General features: G+C 42.7%; 2 protein-coding genes across 4 annotated transcripts in view; both read left to right on the plus strand.

Annotated features, from left to right (window-relative positions):
• Nucleotides 1–967: 967 nt before the first annotated feature.
• Nucleotides 968–5,119, plus strand: CEP20 (centrosomal protein 20). Of its 3 annotated transcripts, XM_050317838.1 has the most exons (5): nucleotides 968–1,021; nucleotides 1,430–1,627; nucleotides 2,223–2,307; nucleotides 3,169–3,308; nucleotides 4,674–5,119. In XM_050317838.1, the coding sequence occupies exons 1-5, from the start codon at nucleotides 994–996 to the stop codon at nucleotides 4,748–4,750; spliced, it is 528 nt and encodes a 175-aa protein (XP_050173795.1). In that variant the 5' UTR covers nucleotides 968–993; the 3' UTR covers nucleotides 4,751–5,119. The 3 variants fall into 3 exon arrangements, with proteins under 3 accessions (XP_050173795.1, XP_050173797.1, XP_050173796.1); XM_050317840.1 differs by lacking the exon at nucleotides 4,674–5,119 and having other exon boundaries at nucleotides 2,191–2,307; nucleotides 3,169–3,307; XM_050317839.1 differs by lacking the exons at nucleotides 3,169–3,308; nucleotides 4,674–5,119 and having other exon boundaries at nucleotides 2,223–2,311.
• Nucleotides 5,120–10,845: 5,726 nt separating this feature from the next.
• The window catches only part of MYH11 (myosin heavy chain 11), a 55,081-nt gene continuing 42,030 nt past the window's right edge, over nucleotides 10,846–23,896 (plus strand). The window contains exons 1-3 of the mRNA XM_050317241.1: nucleotides 10,846–10,992; nucleotides 17,117–17,475; nucleotides 21,834–21,990. Coding sequence (XP_050173198.1) covers nucleotides 17,134–17,475; nucleotides 21,834–21,990 — 499 coding nt within the window. The 5' untranslated portion in view covers nucleotides 10,846–10,992; nucleotides 17,117–17,133. The remainder of the gene's footprint in view (nucleotides 10,993–17,116; nucleotides 17,476–21,833; nucleotides 21,991–23,896) is intronic.

The raw sequence follows: 23,896 nt of genomic DNA on the forward strand, positions 1-23,896 counted from the left end.
CCAGAGTCGCACTGGGGATCCGGGCAGCAGGCACAGGGTGGACAGAGGCACGCACTGCTAGGACACAGTGACTGCTGGGGTCAGGAAACAGATTGACTTCACCAGTACTTCTAAAGACTTTTCTTTCCCTGAGTTTTATTTATTGCCCCCTACAAGAGATTCTCTGGAAGCTCATCATATAAATATTTGCTTTCAGAGGAAATGTAGAAAACCAAACAAGTAAACAATCCCAACAACCCCCCACCACTCCACCCTTCAGCCTTGTGAGTCTTAAGCTTTACTGCCTCACATTTTCCTTCAAGCCCCAGCAGGCTGATCCATCCAGACCATGACAAATCCAGTTCGTTCACCCACACCGGCTGCATTTCCTTTGGGAAATACTTAATGCATTGACAAAATAAACACTGTTGACTCATCCCAGCAACACGGAGCACACGCACATGCCTCCAGACACACCAGGGATCCTCAGACTTGCAGAACACGCCGTATACAGTTACATTTTGGCAAGTCCTTTAAATTAGAAGCTCATCTCTGGCGAGTCCTTATTAACTAAGAGTTCCTCTCTCAGAGACTCGGTACAAAACTCCTCCGCGACACACTGGGGGAAATTCTCGCTTATTGTCCATGTTACCTTTCTAAATCTTTTTCTAATTTTTTTTTCCTCTTTCTAAATAAAGCTCATTGACAACGTTTGAAATTACAGAGGGACAAAAGCGCAGCAACCCTGACATGCCACAGGGCTGAGCCACGGCCGGGACACCAAGCGGTAGCTCCACAGGCACCCCTGAGGCGCTGCTGGTTATTTTATTACTGTGTCCCAGCGTGACCTTGCCCGCGGTGCCCGATAACAGAGGCGTCCCCGATAACAGAGGGGCCCCTCGGGCTCCGCTCCCTGAGGACACCCCGAACCTCCCCCCCGGCCCCCGAGGGCCGCTCCGCCATCCCCGCGCCTGCGCGGAGCCCGCCCGGCCCCATCCGGGTCCCGGCGCGGCCATGGCGACGGTGGCGGAGCTCAAAGCAGGTCGGGGGTCGGAGGTGTCCGGGATGGCCGTGAGGGAGGATGGGGGTCCCGGCGGCCCGATGGGTCTCGGAGCTGCCCCAGGCGCTAAAGGGGGCCCGCCGCCCTTCGCCCCCCGTCATGTAGAGCGGGCTGTACTCCACTCTGTCTCACTATTAACCACATCCTGCTCCAGTTATTCCTCTTCTGAAATTAGCGAGCGTGTGTTTACCACTAAAAAAAAAAAAAAAAAGTATAATTTATGACTTCTCCGAAGGCTTAACTTTTATCTGTGACGTGCCTGGAGCCGTTCGGCGCTGGCACGTGCCCAGGCGCGGATACCTTATCGCTGTCGCGATAGGGACGCGCCGGAATTATGTTTATGCTGGGATGCCTCGGGCTCTAAATTAACAGACCTTCCTGTGGTGATAGTTTTAAAGGACACACTGGAAAAAAGAGGCGCTCTTGCAGAAATCAAAGCGAGGATCAGAGCTGAAGTGTTCAATGCACTGGACGACCAAAGCGAGGCACGGCCGCCGCTGTCCCGGGAGAACCTGCTGATCAATGAACTGATCCGCGAATACCTGGAATATAACAGATACAAATACACGGCATCTGTGCTGACTGCAGGTACTGGGGACGACTTCCTGTCATCGCTGTAATTATAGCCATTCGTTGTTTGAGGAATTCCACTGCTACTATGGAATTAATAAGTGGGACGAGCCGCACAATCTTATCTTCCCTTGGAAATTAATGCGGTACAAGCAACCTCTCCACAGCTTTACATGCAGCGTGAAGCCAAATCATACAATTAGTTTTTAAGAAAACTTACTCTCTGCCCCTTAAGTTATATTGTTTACAGAGTAGTTGATGCAGGAGCCAGAAAACCTGCTTGCAGCCTGCAAATTCAAAATACTTTTCTTGAAACATCTGATAATGGTACTTTAGAGAAAGAGTTGTTTGCCTGATTTATTTATCTTTATACTGTAAGGCTTCTTTAATTTCTTAGATCCTTTTAGAGTGAAGATAAAAATGGTAAAGTGGTAATTGCAAATTATATGAGTTTGAAGCACTAATGTTATAAGTGAGTTCCCTGGAATTATAATATACTGTTAGTAATAGTCTAAAAGGGAAGTGTGGGTTCTTCTGCTCTTTTGAAGTCTCCTGCTAATTGGTGGTGTTTTTCTTACCAGTCTTAAGAATTTGGGGACAATCTTTTTTCCAGAATCCGGCCAGCCTGAGGTGCCCTTGGATAGACAGTTTCTTGCCAAAGAGCTGAATGTAGTCGAAGACGCAAGTGGAAAATCAGTGTAAGGAGGATTTCTGGAATGCACGGTATATTCTGTATATGAGTATATTTTCCTCTTTAGTGTTATTACAAATCACATATAAATGTTCTCACCAGTTGAAATGTGACTGGATCACACACCTGGCTCTGATGGGCTGGATTCACGACGGCAAACATGGGGCCGTTTTCAAACACACTCCGAACTATCATTTCATCCTGCCAAGACTGGCATTCTCCAGATAGTGTCCTTGCACACCAAAACACAGTCTTTTACCAGCACAGTCTGTTTTCTACAGAAAACACAAATGTTCTTTGCATATCAACGAGCTGCTTTATAGAGCAATAAAAAGATTATTTTACTGTGAGATTAGATATAAAGTCACAGTGCTCGGATACAAGGGCATCAGTGAGCTGAGGGCAGAAGCAGGTTTAAACACGTTCAGCATTCTCTGTAGTTTGTGCTGTCTCAGTCTGTCAGGTGCTTAGGAAGAACCAAGTCTGGGGTGTGCAGTGGTGGGCTGGTGTATAGCCCACCAAAATCTGATCCTTTGTGAGCCTGTGGGTCCTTCTGATCCTCAAAGGAGAGAATGTGGATCTGTGTTCTTGTGCTAAGCAAGCTCTGGTTCATCACCTACCAGGGGATCTGGAGTTCAGTGCAGAGCATCTCTTATTCCAAGCTTTTTAGGGGAGTGTTGATGTTCAGGGTGAGCTTAGGTCTGTGCTTATTTATGTAACGATACTTGGCATAATGTATCTTATATCATTATAAAGACATTGGTACATATTCTAGAAGTAAATATTAGGGCCTAACAAGTTCCAAGTAAAGGGTGTATTTTTAATGCTCAGTATTTATAGACTACTTTGTAATTTCTCTCTTAAACAGACCTCTGCTGTATGGAATTATCTCTCATTTCTTACATGGTGGTAAAGAAGAAAGTACCCGCAATACCCTTCCAAAAGGGTCTTTGCTGAATTATCCAAAGCAGAACCTCATCAAACCACCTACTGAGAGAAATCCAAAAGGTGAGTGCAGTGTCATTTTTGCAGAAGCTTTATTTGTGGTTAGATTTCCTATACCATACCTATGCTTAGAGCAGCATAAACACGCAGATGGACACAGTGTAGCTCCTTCTCTGTGTGAGGAATGCTTTGAGCTGACACCTTTCTGTAAAAAAAAAGGTCATACACCAGATGGCTTCACCATTTCCCTAAAAGGTAAACTGGCCAAATTGTACTCCCTTATACTATCACAACTATGAAAAGGGTCAGCTAAAGACAGTCTTACTACATTGGCAATTTAATACAAAAATTTAACATAGATTCTCAATAAAATATATTAAATAGTGGGTGTATCTCTGTTTCCTATCTGGTCTAACTTACCTAATTTCTGTAGAAAATTCTTAACTCTTTAGCTGTCAGTTCTGTAGATGGGCATAAACCTTTTCTGAGGACATAATTCATATCCCATTGACCACAGGAGCTTAAGCCCTGAGTTCACTGCTCTGTAGTAAACACTGCTAAATCGTATTTGCCCTTTCTGGTTTGCTTTCTGATTGGTTACAATTAATGCTGCCTAAGCTACCGGATGAAAGGGTTCATTGGTCCAGTTTTTACTTCAGAGTCTGCTTGGCATATTGCTTCATTTTTCCTGTGAGAATTTAGTACTATACTGTTAGTGCCATCAACTATTGGGTTTGTATCCAAAAATTTGAAAAATACTAGGCCTGAGATTATATTGACATCTAAAAAGTGTGAGAAGAAGCATCAACCCCCTTTTTAAACAGTTAATTCATTGAGACAATGCTGTTTCCCTTCTGCCAGAAGAGGGGGCTGAAGAAATAGAATTTCCATACCAAAACTGCTATAAATTTCCTCTTTGTTAGAAAATAATGATTCCTATCAGAAATTTCTCCATTTTTAAAACAAACTCAATATGCAGAAGAACTGTTTTTAAAGTATAACTTTGTCTCTCAGTTCTGAAATTCTGACTCTGTGCTGGGTCACCCTGCCCTGTTAACTCCAATATAACTTCACATGGAGATTTAATTGTTTACAGTTAGTTACAGAATTCAAGATTAATCGTATTTAACATCTAACTTGCTTTTCATATTAGAAAATGTCTTGATTATTTAGGTGCTTGAATATTCCAGCAGACTGGGGACCCTGATAAAATGTGGATTCTGTTTCAGTTCATTCTCTGTAGCTGAGTTGGAAGTTGTCTGAAATTTAATCTTGGGTAATGCAAAGCTTTTATTTCATACAGGTGCATGGAAACATTTATTTGTAAAATTGCCTGATTTTGATATTGTTTATCAAAGGTGATAATAGTAGAAAATAACACACCTTTGGTCCTCCAGATGCATGAGAATATTTGTGTTTCATTTTCAGACAGAATTCCAGAACCAGGAAGGATGGCTGGCACAAGCATCGAAGAGCCCCTTGTTTTACAAAGTGTAAAGAGATGAAATCTTTCATTCGCTAATTTCTCATGTAAAGAGTTAATTTAGGACATTCTTCGTGGCATAAATTCCTCCAACAAATCCAGTGGGACCATTTCAGCTTGTAACATCTACCCATGAGACAAGACGACGACATCCTACTTACTGTCAATGAAAAAAAAAAACCATTAGCAAAGGCTCTCCTTCTCCAGTGCTGGCAGAAGGAAAACTGTATAGGAGGTCACATCAATGAATCCTGTGTCTAGAATTTGGCTTGAAAATACTGGGTTTATCCAATAGATTTTTGTTAAGTAACTTACCATTTCTGCACTTTCCCTGCTATGTTATGTCTCCGTGCGTTTATCCTGTGTTTCTTAATAAAAGTTTTCAATTTTATTCTGTGTGGTTTTTTGAGAGTGTTCAAACTAAATCTTCTGATCATCTTTTTAAAAAGGAGAAGCTGCTAATTTCAGATAAGTCAGGGAAAATAAATTTTAATTGAAAATTAAAGTGCTTTAGAGGACTAGTTGTTTTTAATTCTCCGGAAGTGAGGACTATATTTATCTTAATGCCACCAAACAAGTCAGGGTAAGTTTTTTCCATCTGGAGTTGCTAAAAATTGTATGGTCTAGCACTGGGTATATGGGAGGGGAAGGAACTTTTGGGTTTTTTTCCCAAACAACATGAAACTCCAAGTCAGGCAAAGCTAAAAATAAAGTTTATCACAGATTACTGATTCCCGGAGCTCTTTTTTAGCTGAGGTATTTACATGTTTTGAAATGGTAATTTATTTCAGAAGTCAGACTTACAAGGGTACATAAAAATAACAGCTATTTTTTCTCTACTCATTTTAACAAAATGTATCGTCGTTAAATGTTTCCAGTGGTATTGAGAGGAATTTCATATAAATAAATTTTTAGGGTCAAGTTCCTAAAAATCTTAATCATTAGATAAATGGTACAGTGAGTAGGGGGAAAGGAAGGGAGGAAGAGAACATGCAGCTTGTGAATTTGGAAGGACCCTGAGTTGTACACACTGTGAAATTTTGCTTTTACCTTGATTTGACCCAGTTAGCATTGCAGGTGTGTTTTTATTTCTGCCAGCAGGCTTGTCTGTGCTCTGAAACTGCAGAGAAGTTACAGCTTGAAGGGAGAGGCTGCATTTACCCCTTTGGAGCCCAGCAGTGAGCTCATCTCTTGGTGTGACTGGCAATGCTGCCAGCCCTGCCTTTGCTGATTTGGGAGTGTCTCAGGACTGTCGCCAGAAGGGGAGGGCATGTTTGCAAGTCAACCTCGACCAAACCCATCTGTCGGTCTCCTGTAGCTTTGCATCAGTGGTAGTTGAGTAGTTGACCAGTGGGTCAAGCCAGCAACTCTCTCAACGCCCTCAGTGTTTGCTCTGAGCTTGCACCTCCAGGTTCAACTGGTGGGCTGGAGAGCCATCCCTGTGAAAGCTGCTCCATGGGATTCTGCCTCCTTACTTGGCTCTCGCCTGCCACACTAATGCAAATATTCACAATTCACAATCACTGATCTCTCTCTTAATTTCTTTATCTAAAACATAGTATCAAGTTGATCTCCTAAGGTGTTATTTGTAAGTTACCTTCATTTTGGAATGAACTGGAAGTGGAAAAGTTGCAAAAATTAATTTCTGAACAACGTAGAAATGATTGCTCTGGCCACAGAAATCCCTGAATTTTTACTTTGGTTTTCCAGAGGTTAAATGCTAGACCTCTGTTTCTCCAAATCGTTATGTATAATTTGGATTCTGAATTGTCTTCTCAAGGGAAAAAAAAAAAGGCTCTGGGAAACACAGAATCTCTAACCTTCTATGCTATGCAAATGTTTCAGTGTAACCAAAGCCACTGCCTCTGCTTTCTGTCTTCCCATCATAGATCATTCAGATGCTGCCCAGGTGCCAAGGAGCTCCCTGGGAAATGGATTTTTAGTGGTAGAAATGAAATACAATTTTTGTCCTGGTTGAAGAAGGCAAAGGGGTGTTTGGTACTTGCCCTTTCCCAAGCACACAGCTCAGCAGGCTCCTGGTCTCCACAGTCCAGGAAGCAGAGGCTGTTACAAGGGTGTCCTTCCCTGAGCTTTGAGGCAAAGATGTATGCCTGAAATCAAAGAAACATGTTTAAAACAGTGGGAATTGGGACTATTTTCCTGGGGAAATTCAGCCCATTGTCCAGACACTGCACTGAAACAGTGAGTGGAAACAGCAGCCTGTTTGCTCTTGGTGCAACATGAATTTCATCTAATTCTCCAATTTGGGGTTTTGGAACAATCTCTTGTTTCAAAGTATAGTCATTGTACAAGCAAACTAAAATCAAATTAAAGTGTATTTCCAGTGATATTTATTTGTACAACAAAGCTTTGAAACATGTCTCTGAAAATATACTGGTCTAATCACATTATTTAATAGTCTAACATTAATCTTGACAGTACATGAAATACAAGAGCATCTTTCAAGATGCTGACATACAGTGAGTCCTAGGAAGGTCAGACCTCCTGCCTTGTTAACGGGTGAAGAGGAACTGCAAAACTACGGTTGCACTTATTCCTTAAAATTTTAAGGTAAGTGAGATCAATATTTAGATGGAAATAATTCACAGTCCTAGAATTAAGAGTTCAGGTTTTAGAAGAAGTTGCCACCTAGGTGAGCATACACAACAATTATTTTCTCAAATAATTGCAGAAGCACCATCTAGTTCAATTACAGCCTGGGATGTCTTGCATTAACTGCCCTTATTCTTTCTACTGACATCAGAAAATGAAAAACAGTTATAAGCAAGTAGAAGTTTAGGGGCTTTAATGAGAAAAATCCACTTCTGAATTTTGTTGGAGATAAAACTTTAACCAAGAGATTATGGAGGGATTTACATTAAAAGAGGGTGCTGTTCCTTGTCTAAGCTTGTTATCACAAGTGAAGGTGACAAGGAGCCAGCGAAGTTTGCTGTGGATATCAGATCTGCAAAATACTTTGGAAGAGCTCAACCCCCAAGTTTTAAAAATAAAAAATTCTTTAAAACCCAATTTTTGCTCTCCCCTAGAATGGGAGCAAACTACATCTGTAGACTCCACAGCATCCGTACTGCTTCAGAGGTTTGAGTTTCTGTCACGCACAGGGGAGGCTTTTTCCGAAGCTTTATCAGCAGCTCCGAGGGGTCGGTTACTCCTTCCTTCCTGAGCACCCTCCGTATCGAGCCCAGGCTCGGTGTCAGTCGATCAGTTTTCCGGAGCAGTGATTATCGCTGGGTAATTACGTTTAGGAAAAGAAACCCCAAATATTTGTTCACGCTTGCAAAGACACCCTTTCAGCAGCAGCTGCTGCCCAGCTGATTCAGACCGACCTGTGCTCTCCACACGCTTCCCTTGACCTGCAGCCAGCGCTAAGCACAAAGCTTAACATTAAGCAGTTGGCGAGTATTTCACCTCATCAGACTGTTGTCATGATTAATTGTTCTAACTTGGACAAACGCTGTCCCTCCTGTTGCAAGGGCACAGCTTGACACAGGTGGTAACCCACCGGTGCACTTTGCAGTTCCTGTTACATTTGTCAGCTTAGAGAAATGTGGGTGGTAAAAACTTAAGTAAAAATATTTTGAAACAAACAAAAAAAATTGCTTATCTGCAACATTATTTAACAAATTAACATCGCCATCTGTGCTTTTCTTTTTCCCCTCTGTTGTGTTCAGGTTACACCACACTAAAGCAGCTGAAAGTTCATTTCTTTCCTTCTTGGGTACTCTTTTTTTTTTTTTCCCAAGTACAATATTTACAGTGCAAATTCAGCAGGGAAATATTTAAGGACAGTCAGCTCAATATTTTTTTCCAGAAAATTAATTAAAACAAATAAATAAACAAATCCGGGGGGGTTAAATAAAGCGATTTTTTTGTTGTTGTTGGGTTTTTTTGGGTGTTTGGGGTTTTTTTCCATAAAGTCATTGTCCACTGGGAATCCCCAGCTTTCTTTTTGAGGCAACTTTGGTTTTAAAAGAAAAAACCACAACATTCAGGAAACCCCAGCCAGGCTATTAGATTAGTATATTCTTACATTAACTTATAAGTGAAGGTTGGAAGCCATTGCTTATACTTATCAGTTTCTACCCCACACAGCTCGAGAGTGCAACTGTTTCAGTCCCAACAGTAATATTTTTTTAGACTTTCCAGCTCCCTTTAATGTCACACCATATATCACCCTCCAGCACTGCCGCTGTTAAACACCCTGCTCGGGCAGCAAGCCTGCGTGTGCACATGCAGCGGTTTGCAGACCAGCCAGAATAATTTCCACTCCTTTTTAAGCTACTATTATAATGTGTCTGGTTTTGTGAAACAGCTGCATGCATTGAAAAGGAACTTCTTAGGGTAACTTCGATGAATATTAAAATGATCATACTTTTCAGAGGCTCCCCTTGCATTTCATCGTTTTTCTATTTAAAAGCTAAGCTTGCAACTGAGATACTAAGGGGAAAAAAATAGGGTGAACTAACCTACCCATGAGGAACTTTCTGCTAACAAGGGCAAGTGTCTTGGATTTGTGTCATGGTGATCATTCCCCTTGGCTTTGCCCCAGCAGTCACACGTGCACGAGTCTGACATGACACTGCTGCCTTTCGGGTCCCGGGAAGGCCCCGCGTGGCTGTGGGGCAGCCCCACACCAGAGGGGACAGTGACCCTCCAGCTGGCAGGACAGACCCCAACCCCTGGGACTGTGTCTCTGCTCTGGCAAATCTGGACTTCTCCAGGCCAAGGCCTGAACATGAGTCTGTACCTGATGTTTCTGAAATGCTGTAGGGAAGAAACCCCAGTGCTCTTTCCCTCTCTCCTTTTTGTCCAAATTTGTTCACCACCTACTAGAGCCAGAAGAAGGGGCTGCTACGGGTCTATCACACCTGCAAGTGCCTGACCAAGTGACAGCAGGGGTTTTCAGCCCAGCCTCCCCTCATAGGTATTTTCTTAGGATGATGGGACCAATATGAGCCTCATCCATCTTCTCCAGGAGTGTGTATTTTCCAGAGAGGACAGGGCTGTTGATGTCAAGAGAAATAATTTCCCTCAGGCCGGTGCTCTGATCCTTTGGGTATACACCATATTTAGTCTGTTGCTGAGAGGGGGTTGTTTCGGTATTTTGTATTTGGCACGTTGATGGGAATTCCTAGAGGATCCTAGCTTTCCCTTTTTGGGATGTCTCCATCCACAGGTCCTACTGCACAAGGCTGTTGACTACTAGTGGGAGAAGGAGGGGGGACAGCTGGGGAGTGAAGGTTTATGCGGGTGTGAGGAAGGTTTGATGAGGAACAGATCATTCCCTAACCCCTGAAGATCTGGCTCCCAGTGCCCTGTCCTCCTCTTCCCCCAGCACACGGTGCCTGCTGCCTGCTCTTTCCACTGCATGCAGGGGACAGTTCCCCACCTGCTATTTATCTCTTTTCTTCTACCTTTTACGGACAGAGAGAAGTACTTCTTGTATACGAAAAAGTATTTAGAGTCCTTTCTCAAGAACTGAGCTGCATGCTGCATGGCAAAAGAAACTTTGCAAAATCTGCTGGAGAGGTGGGAAACAACCCTCTTGTTCCCGGAGCAAAGGAGGCTTAAACCAGCCCTAGGCTCCAAATGTCACATAAACACAGGGAGACCCAGAGCAACCTCCACCCACACACTCCTGCTGGGTCAGGAATAACCCTCTTCGTCCAAGCAGCTCCTGAACTCAGGGACTTATCTTAGCTCCAAGAAAGTGCACTGATGGTGGGTGGGAAACATCCTGTGCCATGCAGGACCGTGACTTGCCCTTTGCCCTTGTAGGCAGAGGGCCACGAGGGGTGATGATGCTGCCAAGGCAGGAAGGAGTTAAAAGTCCATTTGCTTGGTCAAACAGTTTCACCCTAGGGAAAAGCAAAACCTCTGAACTTGTGAGTTAGGGGCACCCATTTCCAGTCAGGAACACCCCTTTCCAATTAGGGGCACCCTTTTCATAGCTTTTCAAAAGCCAGGACCAGCCTGCTTCCCTAAAAAGCAGCTCAGGGCAGGGGCAGCAGCCCAGGGTTAGGCCCTGCTGGGGGTCAGGTCCTTGGCTCAAGCTGTCTTTTTTAAGCCAGGTACCAAGAGGATTTTCCAGCAGGACGTGGTTTCCAGGGCCCCTCCCCACTGACAAGATTCTCCTCCTCTATATAGGGAGGCTGCAAAGGCAGCAAGGACTTGGGCTGTCCCGGCTGGTGGCTGTACAGGTTCCGACTCTCCAACTCACTCTGCTCCCCTCATTGGACACCTGTAAGTACCACAGGGGGTGGAGATCCCCACAGGGGACCGGGCTGAGCGCTTTGGGATGGGAAGTTAACTCTTACACTGCTTTGCAAACACATCAGATAGGACTGGAAGTGGGAACAGACCCGTCACAGGCACTTGAACAGTTTATCCTGATTCGTGTATCACTGGCTGGGTTCGAGTTAAAAGTGCATGAGAGACAATGCATGTCTGAAAGCACAGATTGTTCCAGCCTGCTTTTTAGGCACTTCTAACACTGCTGTTGCTGGGTTGAGCCCAAAAGACACTGGCTGCAGGCACGAGCTGCACTCTGAGCCTGTGGCAATGCAGCCTGCTAGGTGCAGGACACTGAGGATGGTTGCAGGTACCTGCTGCAATTAACCATCACATGTAATGAAAAAACCTGGTAGCCTCAACTGCTGATCTTTTAAGTATTTATAAGCTTTCAGTCCTAATAAAGGACTGTTAAAAGAAATAATCAGATTGTCAGACAGGAGAAAAGCTTAAAAATCAGAAGAAGAAATGGGAACATTTTTACATAAATGCCCCAGCATTACATATACATGTTTTTAATATGCTGGGAATAAATTTTAAGCAAAACTAAGCTGATAATTCACTGAACTACATTAATTTCAAAGATGGCATGCCTTTTTTTAAAGGGAAAATAAAGCAACAAACTTCTAACAAAATCCCAAAAGTAAATTAAGATGACAGTAGATGGCAGTACAGAAAGCAGCTTCAGTGTCATCCCAGAGCTTCACTGGCTTCTTTCACACACATAATATATATGTGTGTGTGTATGTGTGCATGCACATGTATAAAAATGTTGATATATGTGTGAAAGGCATATATGTTTTCATAATTAAGAAGCAATGAAATACTTTTAATATAAGGGATATCATAAGTTTTGTCATTATTGTCTAATAAGTATATCTTGGTAAAATCCTTTCTAAAATGCACTTGTTCAAAAATGAGCCCACCTTCTCCTTCACTCCAAGCTTTGCCCTGCCAGCTTGCAGCAAGACTCTGGATTGACTGACTTGCTGAACTCCCAAAGTTCACCCTTCCCTCAAGCCACTAATGCAGAGTCTGAACCCTGAATCCCCCAGGAGCAAAGCTGTGGTCAAGTAGTCACTTCAGCTTAGTACCCGATACTGCTCTGGCTGCTCTTGCTTAGATGTAAACAATGATTTTTATTATCTCATTTGCAATTGACACACTAGTCCCTAAAAGGTATTTGTTTTGAATTTGTTATCATTACATTTCTGTGGAACGGCCAGTATTGAGCAGAACATCACCATATAAGGCAGCGTGCATGGATGTATGCAGAGATCCCAACGCTTTGCAAATCATGGAGACTTATTAGTGGCAAATCTGTTGGCTTTTAACTGTGTTAATTTTAGAAGAAGCCAAGAGCTAGAGATAGCTTTCCAATTTGTGCAAACTCCAGTTCAATTTTGGATTATTTATTAATTCTTATCAACATGCAGAATATGATTTATTTAGTAGAACGACATTTGGGAGCACTTGAAATAGCTGGTATTTTCCAGATTAATGGAATCTATCCCCATATGATGCACCTCAATTCTTTTTTCCTTCTTTTCTAGTTTTTACAGTTTGTAGCACAGGTAATAACCTGGGCCAATTTATTTTGAGTACTAGAAGAGCTGTCAAGTGTTTAATCAGAGTTATGTAGTTACTGACATTAATGGTGAGAGGACCTCATAGGAGACCAAGGCACTTACAGGGAATTTGACTGAAGTATATGGAGAATGCATGTCCAGGTGAACATGTCCATGAAGGGGAGAGGTGAAAGGCCAGGAGAGATTGGTAGCAGTGCTTGTGACAAAGCTAACAATGCCAGTTCCCAAGTGAAGGTCACTACATTAAGATTCACCTCTAGATTATCTTTTGATTACCTTTTTATCCAAACAATGTTCAAGTTGGATGATTCAGTTAAATACCGGAAAAGTAAAAGATAAGGAACCTGGAGGGAACAGTCAAGAATGACTGTAGCCCAAGAAAAGCAGTTTGAGTCAGGCAGCAGGTTACTGCTACACTCTTCCACCACGAATTACTCATGAGAGCAGGACTTGATTTCATGAAAATAATTCACATCCTTGGTTATATGTTCCTCTGTTCTAATAATTATTCCCTGCAGGGATGTGATAAGCCTTTATACCAACATGCCCATCCTGCAGAGGAAAGGAGAAGTGTCCTTTATCTTCTCCTTAGGAGAAAAGCAGTCCCTCTAAGCTCTAACCCAGGAGGCAATTCTGCTTGGCCAGTAACCTTTTAATTAAAGTGCACTTCCTGGAAGTATTTATATTTCATCCTTGGAATAATATACTCAGGATAAACTAATTATAAAGGCAGCACTCAGCTTCTGTCATTAACACAAAAAGGGAAAAGACAATGAAGTCCAGCCAGATATCTCTGTAGTGGGACAGCAGACAGGAACAGAGTGAGCTGTATCCATGCCTGTGTCTATGTGCACATTTGGGGGCTGGACAAGTACAACAAATGGATCAGGTTAGGTGTAATTTGGCACAATTCTAAGGCAAGAAACTTTATAACAATGGTATTTTTGTGATTGCTTTTCCTTCTCCCTTTCTCAGGATAGCTCACCTCTGAGTATAAAAGTATTTCCTCTTGTACATGATTTGGGCTATCACCTGCCTGAAAGAATGGATGAGGACCTCTTACCATCTCCTGCACAGATGTGGTAGTGGTCTCTATTTCTCTCAGCCAGCCCTATGGATGAAACCCAGGAACTGGCTGAGGGGTAAATTTTGCCTTCTCATGGAATGTTCTCAATATGCAGCAAGGAGTCTCCTCCCTTGGCCCATTTCCCCAGTAGCAATCATATGCTGGACCAGTGAGTGCAGTTCATTCTTGATCAGAAATGGACTAAAAGATTTACTGCCAATTATTAGTCAGAAAGATTCAGCATCTCATTAGCAGCTCATTAGTCCTCCCTAGGACAAATTTAGTTGAGTTTGTGGAGCTCATATTCTACCACTTGTATTCAGAAACCTTCCTTTCTAATGAATATCAATTAATGCATATTAATAAATGTATTAAACTATTAATAGCCATTAACCCACACTTCATAACTGCATTTCTTTTTTTACTACAGTGGTAGTCAGTAGCTGCTCAAGCTTTATCCTCAGATTCCAGAGGACCAGTCATGAAAAGCTCTTTTCACACAAATTCATGTTTTCTCTTCATTGTGTTTCAGAGGAGTTACAGGATCCAGCTCAGACTGTCTATTCACTAGTTCTTGTAGGGTGTCTCTTCTTACCATAGTTAAACTAGTCCTAGTGCTTAGATCTAGGAAACAAGAAGCTGTATTTTCAAGCTCAGCAGTTCATTCCACCTCACATACCTTCCAACCTCATCTTGCTTTCAAAAAGATTGAATTTAAAACTTTTTGCACCTCATTATGCATATGCAGGAAGTAGAACATAATTGAATACAGAGACACCAGCTCTGTTTCATGCTCATCTGGAAGATGGTTTTGACTTGGCTTGTAACTGGAACAGAAACTTTTCCTTGAGCCCTTGGGCAACAGGACAGGCAAGAACTTTTGTCATGTCCCACTGACGTATTTTGTAGCAAGCCAACAGTTTTAGCTAGAGTTGGGTTTTGAGGCAGATGGTCAGGATGATTTGGCAGTTTAATTTCCATCATCATCATCATCTCTGAGCAGCCTCAGAGTAGCAGGATTTGACCCCATGAAGCTCAGCTCTGCAGTTCAGTCTCACTTTCGGTGTTTCTGACAGCAATATCAAATTCCTATTGATGTGAAGGTGCTGGCACTTAGCACTTGGCCACAGGAAGCACTATCCAACCTTTCTGATGCTTCAGGCTGAGCATGTAGCTCCCTCCTGAGCACAGGATGGACTGATAGCCCCTGCTCCACTGCCACAGCAGTTCCTCCCACACTGCTGGGCCAGTGGGGTGGGGAATGTGCCTTGCCCAGTGCCACTGCAGTGGGAGGGGAGAGGCCATGGCAAGTGCTGCTCCCTGAGCCCTGTGCTGCTGGAGCTGAGCTCTGGGGATGGGGCAGAGCTCCCTCATTCCCCTGTCCCTCTGGCTTCACCCTGCAGCCGCCAGCTGGAAAGCTCAGCTGGAGAGAATACCATCTCCATTATTGGAACTGTGCAGCTCTACCAGCCCTCTTGGCAACGAGGGAACATTTTCTGCCTTAATCCACACAGAGGTCAAATAGTTTCCTCTTGCAGCTCTCTTCCAAGAATCTCCTGGGAGCGAGCAAAGGGCCACATCCTACAGATGCTCCCTTCACAGAGCCTTGACAGTGGGGAACACTGAGCGTGGGCCAGGGGCAATGCCCAGATCTAAACATCAGGGTGTCCCTCATCTCAGCCCCATTGCCTCACACATTGCACGTGCATTGATTACCTGGGTGAATTTTTCTGTTGGGGATTTCCAGGCAAGGCTCTAGAACAAGCATATTTAGTTTTGTTTCGGTTTTTTTTAGATGAGACAATTGTCGAGGGAGTTTAAGGAACTGGGGCATCTAATTTCCACTGAATTTCAGTGGGATATCATCTAACCCTCTTAAGCGCCTCTAAAAATCCTAGTTTTGATTTTAAGCTTTATGTCACCTCCTGCATGATCCATGTTTCTCTCTCAGACCCTTCACACAGTCTGGCCTTGCAAAAAACATTAATCTGTGAGAAGTTTCAGGGACAAATATTTGGAAACCCAGCCCTGATACTCCCAGAGCACAGGGTGTCTATTTGGCTACATACCACAGAGCTTGGTCGTTACAAATATTGTTCTGCTTATGGGTTGATTGCTGACATCTTTAGCAGTCAGTTCTCCAAGCTCCCTCAAGATTCATATTTGTTTGAATGCTGTAAATACTAAATTCATTCTCAATAAGGAAATGAAATAGCCTCTGTCTCCTGGAGATGTTTTTCTTGGGCACACACACTTTTTTGCTGCCTGCTGTAGCTCCCCCCCCAGCTCTCTCTGCTCCACTGCACAGCAGGTTTCCCAGCTAGCACGACTCTTTCTGCCCTGTAGCAAACCACAAGAAGTCCTCTGTTTACTCCTTCCCTCATTTAGACCTGCGTCCCCCGTGGGATTAGAGCAGAACATTTACAAAAGCTCCAGCGTTATCAGCAGAGATCTTGCAGCTACATCCTAACTTTAATGGCCAGAGCAGGAAAGCAGCTGCCTCCTCTCTCAGCACACTTCAAAGCAGCCTAAATTCTCCCATTGCTCCCACTTGTGGAGCAGATACATCTGGCTGCTTTATCCATGTGCAACTGCAGGACACAGATGCATCATCCTTCCAATCTGAGCATTGTGGTTTAGAGTATCTATTAACTCAGGCTGTTTCCAGCCTTGTTTTGTTTCTTCTGTCTCTCCTGTGATGGCTGTTTACCCTCCCCAAATGATCAGCTCCCACTATCTGGCCCATGGAAAGGGAATATTTCTAAATTACTTCTCCTTCACCAGCAGCACTGATAACAATTTTTTTCTTGCTTTTTTCTTTTGATCTTGTCTTAATCTTATTCTTCTCCAAATGAAATGGTATTATAGTCCTTTGCAAGAAAGGTTCATTTCTGTCCTTGCTGGAACACAGCCTGGGAACCATTCTTCTACTGTTTATTTCTTTATTGCACTTGCATTTCAGTATGCACCCAACAGTATTTGGGTGATGGGAAATTCTGTATTTAATTCAATTAACTTTGTGATGGGCAAGAGCTGAGGCTGCAGGAAGGTGTCCAGCTGGTGGTCTCAGTGCAGTTTCTCATTGCACAGGTCATTACTTATGCCTTACTTTTCTCCCTGATCTTCAGCACAACATAAACAGAATCAAGTAATAGGCCCAGATGTCCTCACTTGATTTAAGACCATGAAGCTTTTGATTTTTGATGATTTCAGACACAATAACAAAGGCATGGGAATCTGAACATAGATATTCTAAGATATCTAAGCTGGCAGCCAGAAGTATCCACATGGAAATGTGAGATATGACAGAGATGCTTTGGACCTGCTGCATAGCAGATTTGACAAATGTGTTTTGCCTGGAACTTCTCCACATTTGCCTCCCTTTATCCCTTTAAAGCAGAATATTTTGCTTCCTCTACAGGTGTCTGCTGAGTCAAAATGGCTCAAAAACCTCTCAGCGATGATGAGAAATTCCTCTTTGTGGACAAAAACTTCACCAACAACCCACTCACCCAGGCTGACTGGTCAGCGAAGAGACTGGTTTGGATTCCATCAGAGAAACATGGATTTGAAGCAGCAAGTATCAAGGAAGAGAAAGGGGATGAGGTGGTGGTTGAACTGGCAGAAAATGGAAAGAAAGTGACACTGAGCAAGGATGACGTCCAGAAGATGAACCCTCCAAAGTTCTCCAAAGTGGAGGACATGGCAGAGCTGACTTGCCTCAATGAAGCTTCAGTGCTGCACAACCTAAGGGAGAGATACTTCTCAGGTTTAATTTATGTGAGTAGATCAAACACACACACAGCAGTTCCTATTGCATGCCACCATGTCCCACCAACAGTGAGGGGGATTCCACTGTCAGGGACACAGCCCCGTGTGTGACACTGCCATGCAAGTACTAACTCAGTAATGGCATCCTAGACCAAGAATGGGTTGGGTTCACTTTATTCCCCACGACTCTCCTGCTTCTTTACTAACTGCTTCTTTGCTTAACTAAATTAAAATAGATGACAGTTTCTCCTGCAAAATTTACTGATTCTGAAAGGATATTGTTGGCTTGGAAAGTACTTTCTGATAGGTGAACAAAATGTCAGTTCTGCTGTTTGGATGAAAACATAGGTTACTGGGGAGCTCTGAATGGCTTCAACATAAACCTGAACAAGTTTGCAGGACCTTGAAAAAGGAACATACAGAAAAGCCAAACCAGGTAGTCTTCTCTCAGGCAAAACTCCCACTGAAAGGCAGCTGACAAGTTCTGGTTTGGTGGGTGCTTGAGTTAAACCTCATGTTTGGATAAAGGAACAAACCCACTGGAATTCAAGCAAGAGTACTTGTACCAGAGGGTTCCTGAAGCAAACTCACACATCCACTCAACTTTTTTCGCTCCTGTCATTTTGGACAAGTTACAGATTAGACAAGCCTGGACAAATTACCATCTTCTCTATGTTCATGTGAGTTATGGCCAAGATTATTCTGTCTTTTAGTCCACGCAAATACATTAACACAAACATATTTTGACATTAATAACTCTGTAATCTATCTACATCAACAATTAGCAAACTGCACAGTAGGAAAGCCCAAAACTTTTCCAAGGAATTTAGCTGCTATATTTGGTTTTAGACAGAGGATCCCTATGCTGTGCTGCAGAAAAGTTATCTACAGTTTCAATCTATGAAAATTTTACTTGCATGGCAGACCACTGATGAGTGAAAGTACAGAACTTAAGTAACAAGGTTTTAGAAACAGGAGTAGAGGCCTCATTATTAATATGAGGAATGCTAAATTGGAAAGTAGGAAATGAAGCAGAAAATAAGATAGTTACATAGAGTACAACAAAGGAACTATCTAATTGTTATGCATAACTTCAAAGAGCTAAGCTCAAGATCTTTCCTTCAGGAATGTACTAAAATACACATCATCAACTTCCTGAAAGCAGCTAGTCTTTCCATCTTCTAATCATTTGAGTTTATTGGATTTTAAGTTTGTAGGTGAACATAGAATTAAAAGAATTTGGATAAAACTGGGGGGACAGGGGTTATTTCTTTGTTGTTCTCAGCAACAGTCTGCATAGATGTTTCAGGATTTCCATTTTGTTTACTTTGTGGAATTTTCACCTTCTACAGAAAGAGGAAATTAATTTCCAAAAGTGGATAATGCAATTAGAAATCAAAGGGTTTTTCATGGAGACAAAAATGGAAGTGTATCTGAAATTAAGTTTTGTTTCTCAAGCAACTAGATTTTTAAATTATGGTAAATCAACAATTTCAAAGAAATTATTTTGACTTGTAATGCAACAAGTTATTGGTATTTTCAGTATCCAAGACCTGCTTGAATCTGTCCAGCTTTACACAGTGCTGCCCTATTAGATATTGTCATATTTTTTAAAAAAAGAGGGGACATCTAAAGACAATTTGAGTCTCATCCACTTGCCAAACTAACTGTAAACAATCCTCTCCTAGCTTTGCCATGTGTTGCCTAATTTGTGTCCCCTTGGAGTCCCACACGTACAAAGAAAACGTGACCTCAACATTTTTCTCTTTAGAGCATCACTGACATAAATGGGGATTCCCAATTCTGCCAAAGGGGGAAAAAAAATAAAAAAATTAAAAAAAAAAAATCTTCCCCTTGCATTTATATTAAATATTATCAAACAAAAATATTCAGTGCAGAAATTCACAGAGTGACTGTACACTAGAAACATACCCTGCCCTTTTTCTTCATCAGAGATAATTAAGATAGAAGGGCAAGAAGTGTTTTGCCACTACCTCATGTTTCACATTGCTCAGAACAAAAAGAATCTGCCTGATCCACACTCAAATTAGAGCACAAATTATTATATAAATAGGAATAAAACAGCAATGCAACTTCAGTGGATTTGAGAGTAGAATCAAGTTCCTTGTGGCTGTATTCACAGGCACTACTTGTTCAGTCCTCACTAAACACTGAAAAATGCTGTCTTAAATACATAAAACTATTTATGCATGTTGGAACTGGGGTTGGATTCTTCTGCCCAAACCTAGATATTTACAGTGCAGATACGTGTGGTTGTGCCAGTCTCTTGTAAATGCCCATCAGCAGTAGCTGCCCGAGGGATACACAAGCTCAGCACTCCTATGGAGGTATCCCTAAAATACTTCAAATCCTGTTCTGCCTCCAAACCCTCTAGGGAGAGATACAGCTGGGTTCCTCCTCTCTGGATAGGCTGAGGTCTTGGTTAACTTTCTGAAGGTGAGAGATGGTATCAGTCACAGTGCAGGTAGAAACAAGGATTCCTGAACTTCATCAGCTCCAGCTTTTGCTCTGCCTTCACAGCCTGCTCTTTGTGCCTCAAAATGAGCTCTTCAAGGGTATGTTACTGTATGCCCGGGTGTGCAAACAGCCCTGCATGTGGCAAGTCAGGAAATCCCTCAAAATCTCAGGGAAGGGAGGCCTAAATAATTTCCTGGATTAGAAATTTACTACATTATCTTACTTGGTTGGGAATGATTAGTTGAGTGCATTCAGTTAACCTATTTCTACTCAAAAAAAAAAAGGTCTTGCTATCCTTCCCATAAGGGCCTTGGTGGTCGTTCTAGGATAAAACTGTCACTTTTCAAGTGTATTATCCTGGCAACTCTACAGTTCATTTTGACGTGAGCAGCCCAGTTTCATTCTGAAATGAAACTGTTTCATCACACATCAATGAAAATCCAGCACAGTCATTATCTACCTTCCACATCAAGGGCTTTAGCTGGGGGACTGAGGATTGGTGAGGATCCCTGAGCTTGATTTTCATGTTATCTGACTGGAGACTGTGGTGACCCAGTGACCACCTGAACTGCTGGTGGAGGTCCCCATCCCCACCCAGAGCACCCCAGAGGTTGTGCTGCCCAGCCTGGAGCCCCCAGCCAGCTCCTGGCTGCTGGAGCCTCTCGCCCAGTTTGCTCAATACCATATAAAGTGCTCGGGCCGTGCCGAGGCTGTTTGGTGCCATTTCCTATTATGGTCAGGAAAGGGAAATCCCTGTGCCCAGAGCCAAGGCTGCCACTGCACAGCCCTGCCCTGCAGGGTTCCTGGGGGGGATCTGAGGCAGCCTGAGCCACCCTTGGACACAGCCCTGACAGAGGCACTGCAGCAGCTGCACACCACAAAACTCTCATTCACACCAGATGGCAATAAAATAAAATAAATAATATTAAAAATAATTTAAAGCCCACTTCTGCCTATGTCAGAAAGAGCACAGTTTCAGCATTTCTCTTTTTTTTCAAACTAACACTCATAGGCCAGTTTAAATTCCATAATACCCCTACAATTATGAACTCTTAATTCGGTAGGTTTTGTTTTTTGGGGGGGAGGGTTTTTTTCTGCTCAAGTTCAATAGCTGGAGCATATAGAAATAATGGAAAATTGAAAATAAAAAAGCCCAACAAGCAAAACCTGGAGGAACACCTATCAGCTGGTAGCCAATACTCTTGTATGTTTATATAGGTATTTTTATATTAATCCCTTCATTGAACTGTAAACAAACCACATTTTTCCTTAAATTTCTTGCAGAAATAGTTATGTATTCAAAGCATGACTGTTCTGTTAAGATATCTATTTGGAACTTAAGTAATCTTTTTCAAGGACTCTCATCAACCATCATGGTTATGTGGTGTTCATAGAAACTTTTCAAAAAAAAACAAACAAACTTCTTCTAACATCAATCCAAGCTTCTTATCTAGGATTTCAGTTTACAAAATGTGATGCCTACCTGAGCAGAGGGCATACTCTGATATGAAAATACACATATAAAGAAATATGACTTATTACAGTTATGAATTATATGAATATGAATTATCTCAGATAAGGGTATGGATTATGTATTGAAAATGACTGAAGTTAAGAAGCTGTAATGTCAGATCACCGTGTTCCTACAGACTGCTAAATTCACATGCTTTCTAGCAGCTTGCTTATTAGAAATAATTATTTCTGCACTTGGAAACCACCCATACACACACATTCACCAGAATCTCTGCTTCCTTTGTTACTCTGGGCAGAGTAACAAAGCAGTGCCACTTGCTAAAATCCCGTTGATGGAATGCAGCCGATGCCTGTGTTCCCCAGACCAGACACGGCACCCGATGTTAAGCCCGGTTTTTATTTGAATCTCCTTGCAGACTTATTCAGGTCTCTTCTGCGTTGTGGTCAACCCCTACAAACAGCTGCCCATCTACTCAGAGAAGATCATCGACATGTACAAGGGCAAGAAGAGGCACGAGATGCCCCCTCACATCTACGCCATCGCGGACACGGCCTACAGGAGCATGCTGCAAGGTAGGGCTCTGCTGGAAAACACTGCCTGGAAACCCCTGCCCCTGGGGGAACACCTCAACCTCCACCTGTGCTCTGCAGGCAGCACAGCCGGCAAGGCTCTGGGGCAGAGGGCCACACGGGCTTTCTAGAAGTTTCAGAGGAATTCTTTGGCAGCAGCGGCAGTCCACAAACACTGTGACTCAAAAAGGAAAAACAATCCTTTTACCCATCTGTGTCGAGGCATGTGGGAAGGTTTCAAAGTCAAGCAAATAGTTTTGGCAAATACGGGCATGGAAAACGCTCCCTCTCCACCAGTGGGGACTATTCCAAAGTTAGCTGCTAGCGCTGCTGGATCCTCTCTCTCTCTCTCCCCTCTAGCAAAGCAAATTCAAATAATGTTTTGGGGTTACTTTCCTTACAGCCTGATGTCTGGAGCCCTGAGCTGAGATGTGCTCTGTTTTCTAGAGATGATGGCAAGGAGCAGTGGGAAAGCAGGCAGGCCCCGAGCGGTGCAAGCAAGTTCAAAATTCACAGTGCTCTCTCCACTTGCAGTCTCTACTGACAGGACGAGGGGATTTTGTACTAAGGAAAAAATCATAATTTAGGGATGAAAAAGCCAGAGTAATGAATGTATGCAGCACTTACAGCTACAGGGACATGACCTGCTGCCGTCTCACAGTGACTTTGGGTGCTACAGGAGAGCAGGACCTCCACAGAATGCTTTGAAATGTAGATGTCCTCATAAGGCCCCTGACCCTGCAGAAATTCTGGCTGGCAACTGTGGCTCAGCAAGATTCACAGGCTTGGCCCTAAAGTTTAGGGCTTCCCGGTTTGGAGCTTAAGGATTTAAGGGTTTAAGGCTTAAGGGTTTTAGATCTGACTGGTGAAAACAATAAACAGCACCTCAACATTTCAGTTTAGCAGCTGGATTAGTGGCCAGTGTTGATTTCTCTGTAATATTTACACACGTACACAGAACAGTGATTGTTTCAGAGACACTGATCCGTTCAAAGCCCCTGTGCACTCTTATCTGACTATGCAAATGGAATGACACAGGAGTTCTCCGGGCACACAGCACGTTGTAACCACGAGGATTGCAGTACTCCTGTAGTTATCTCACTTGAAATATGTATCTGATGAACTTACAGAAAGTTGCAAGTAGTCAGTTTGGCACATCACACTTAACTGCCATTTTCTAAACCAAGACTTAGACTACACCAAGCCTTTCCCCACGATGAAGAAAGATCATCCCATATGAGTGTGCCAGGCCATCAGATCCCCAGAAGTACAATTGCCTGACCCTGTGCAGACCTCTACTGCCTGAAAATACCCATCAAAGCCTTGCCATTTAGTCCAAGGTGTGTATATATACATACATTTATTTATTTATTTATTCACACTCACATATAAATACACACACTAGTGGTGATTGATTTCAGAGGCATCAAAACAAGTCTTTTCCTCTACAGAGTTCATCTCATGTGTACTAACTGTAATGCTAACAAAATAATGCAGGTAACAAAATCCTTAGAACTTCTGAAGATTTAACTCCTGAAGATTATTTATTTATTTAAGTTAGTTCCTGACTTCAGAGTCTTATATTTTCAGATATAAGAGTCCTTAAAATATAGCTAATTCAAGTCCAAACCCTGAGGACCAGGTATCTGCTTTACAATATCAACCTTTTTTCCTTCCTATGGTTTAGATGGCATTTCTTTTCTGGAGCTATTTCAATTCCTTTTTTTAAGTGCATCCCAGAAGGCAGAGCCACAGTGCAGCACAGGAGGATCAATAAAGCAACAAAAAAAAATATCCTGAAAACAGACCTTCCTACATACTGTGTGATATAATCACATTTACAAAAAACTTCCTTGGCATAAGCTCATCCCACTAAACCACAGCGATCTGTGCTCACCTCTGAACCTCC

The sequence above is a fragment of the Myiozetetes cayanensis genome, unplaced genomic scaffold (genome assembly GCF_022539395.1).
Source record: "Myiozetetes cayanensis isolate MyiCay16 unplaced genomic scaffold, myiCay2020 scf20-37, whole genome shotgun sequence".
Taxonomy (NCBI): Eukaryota; Metazoa; Chordata; class Aves; order Passeriformes; family Tyrannidae; genus Myiozetetes; species Myiozetetes cayanensis.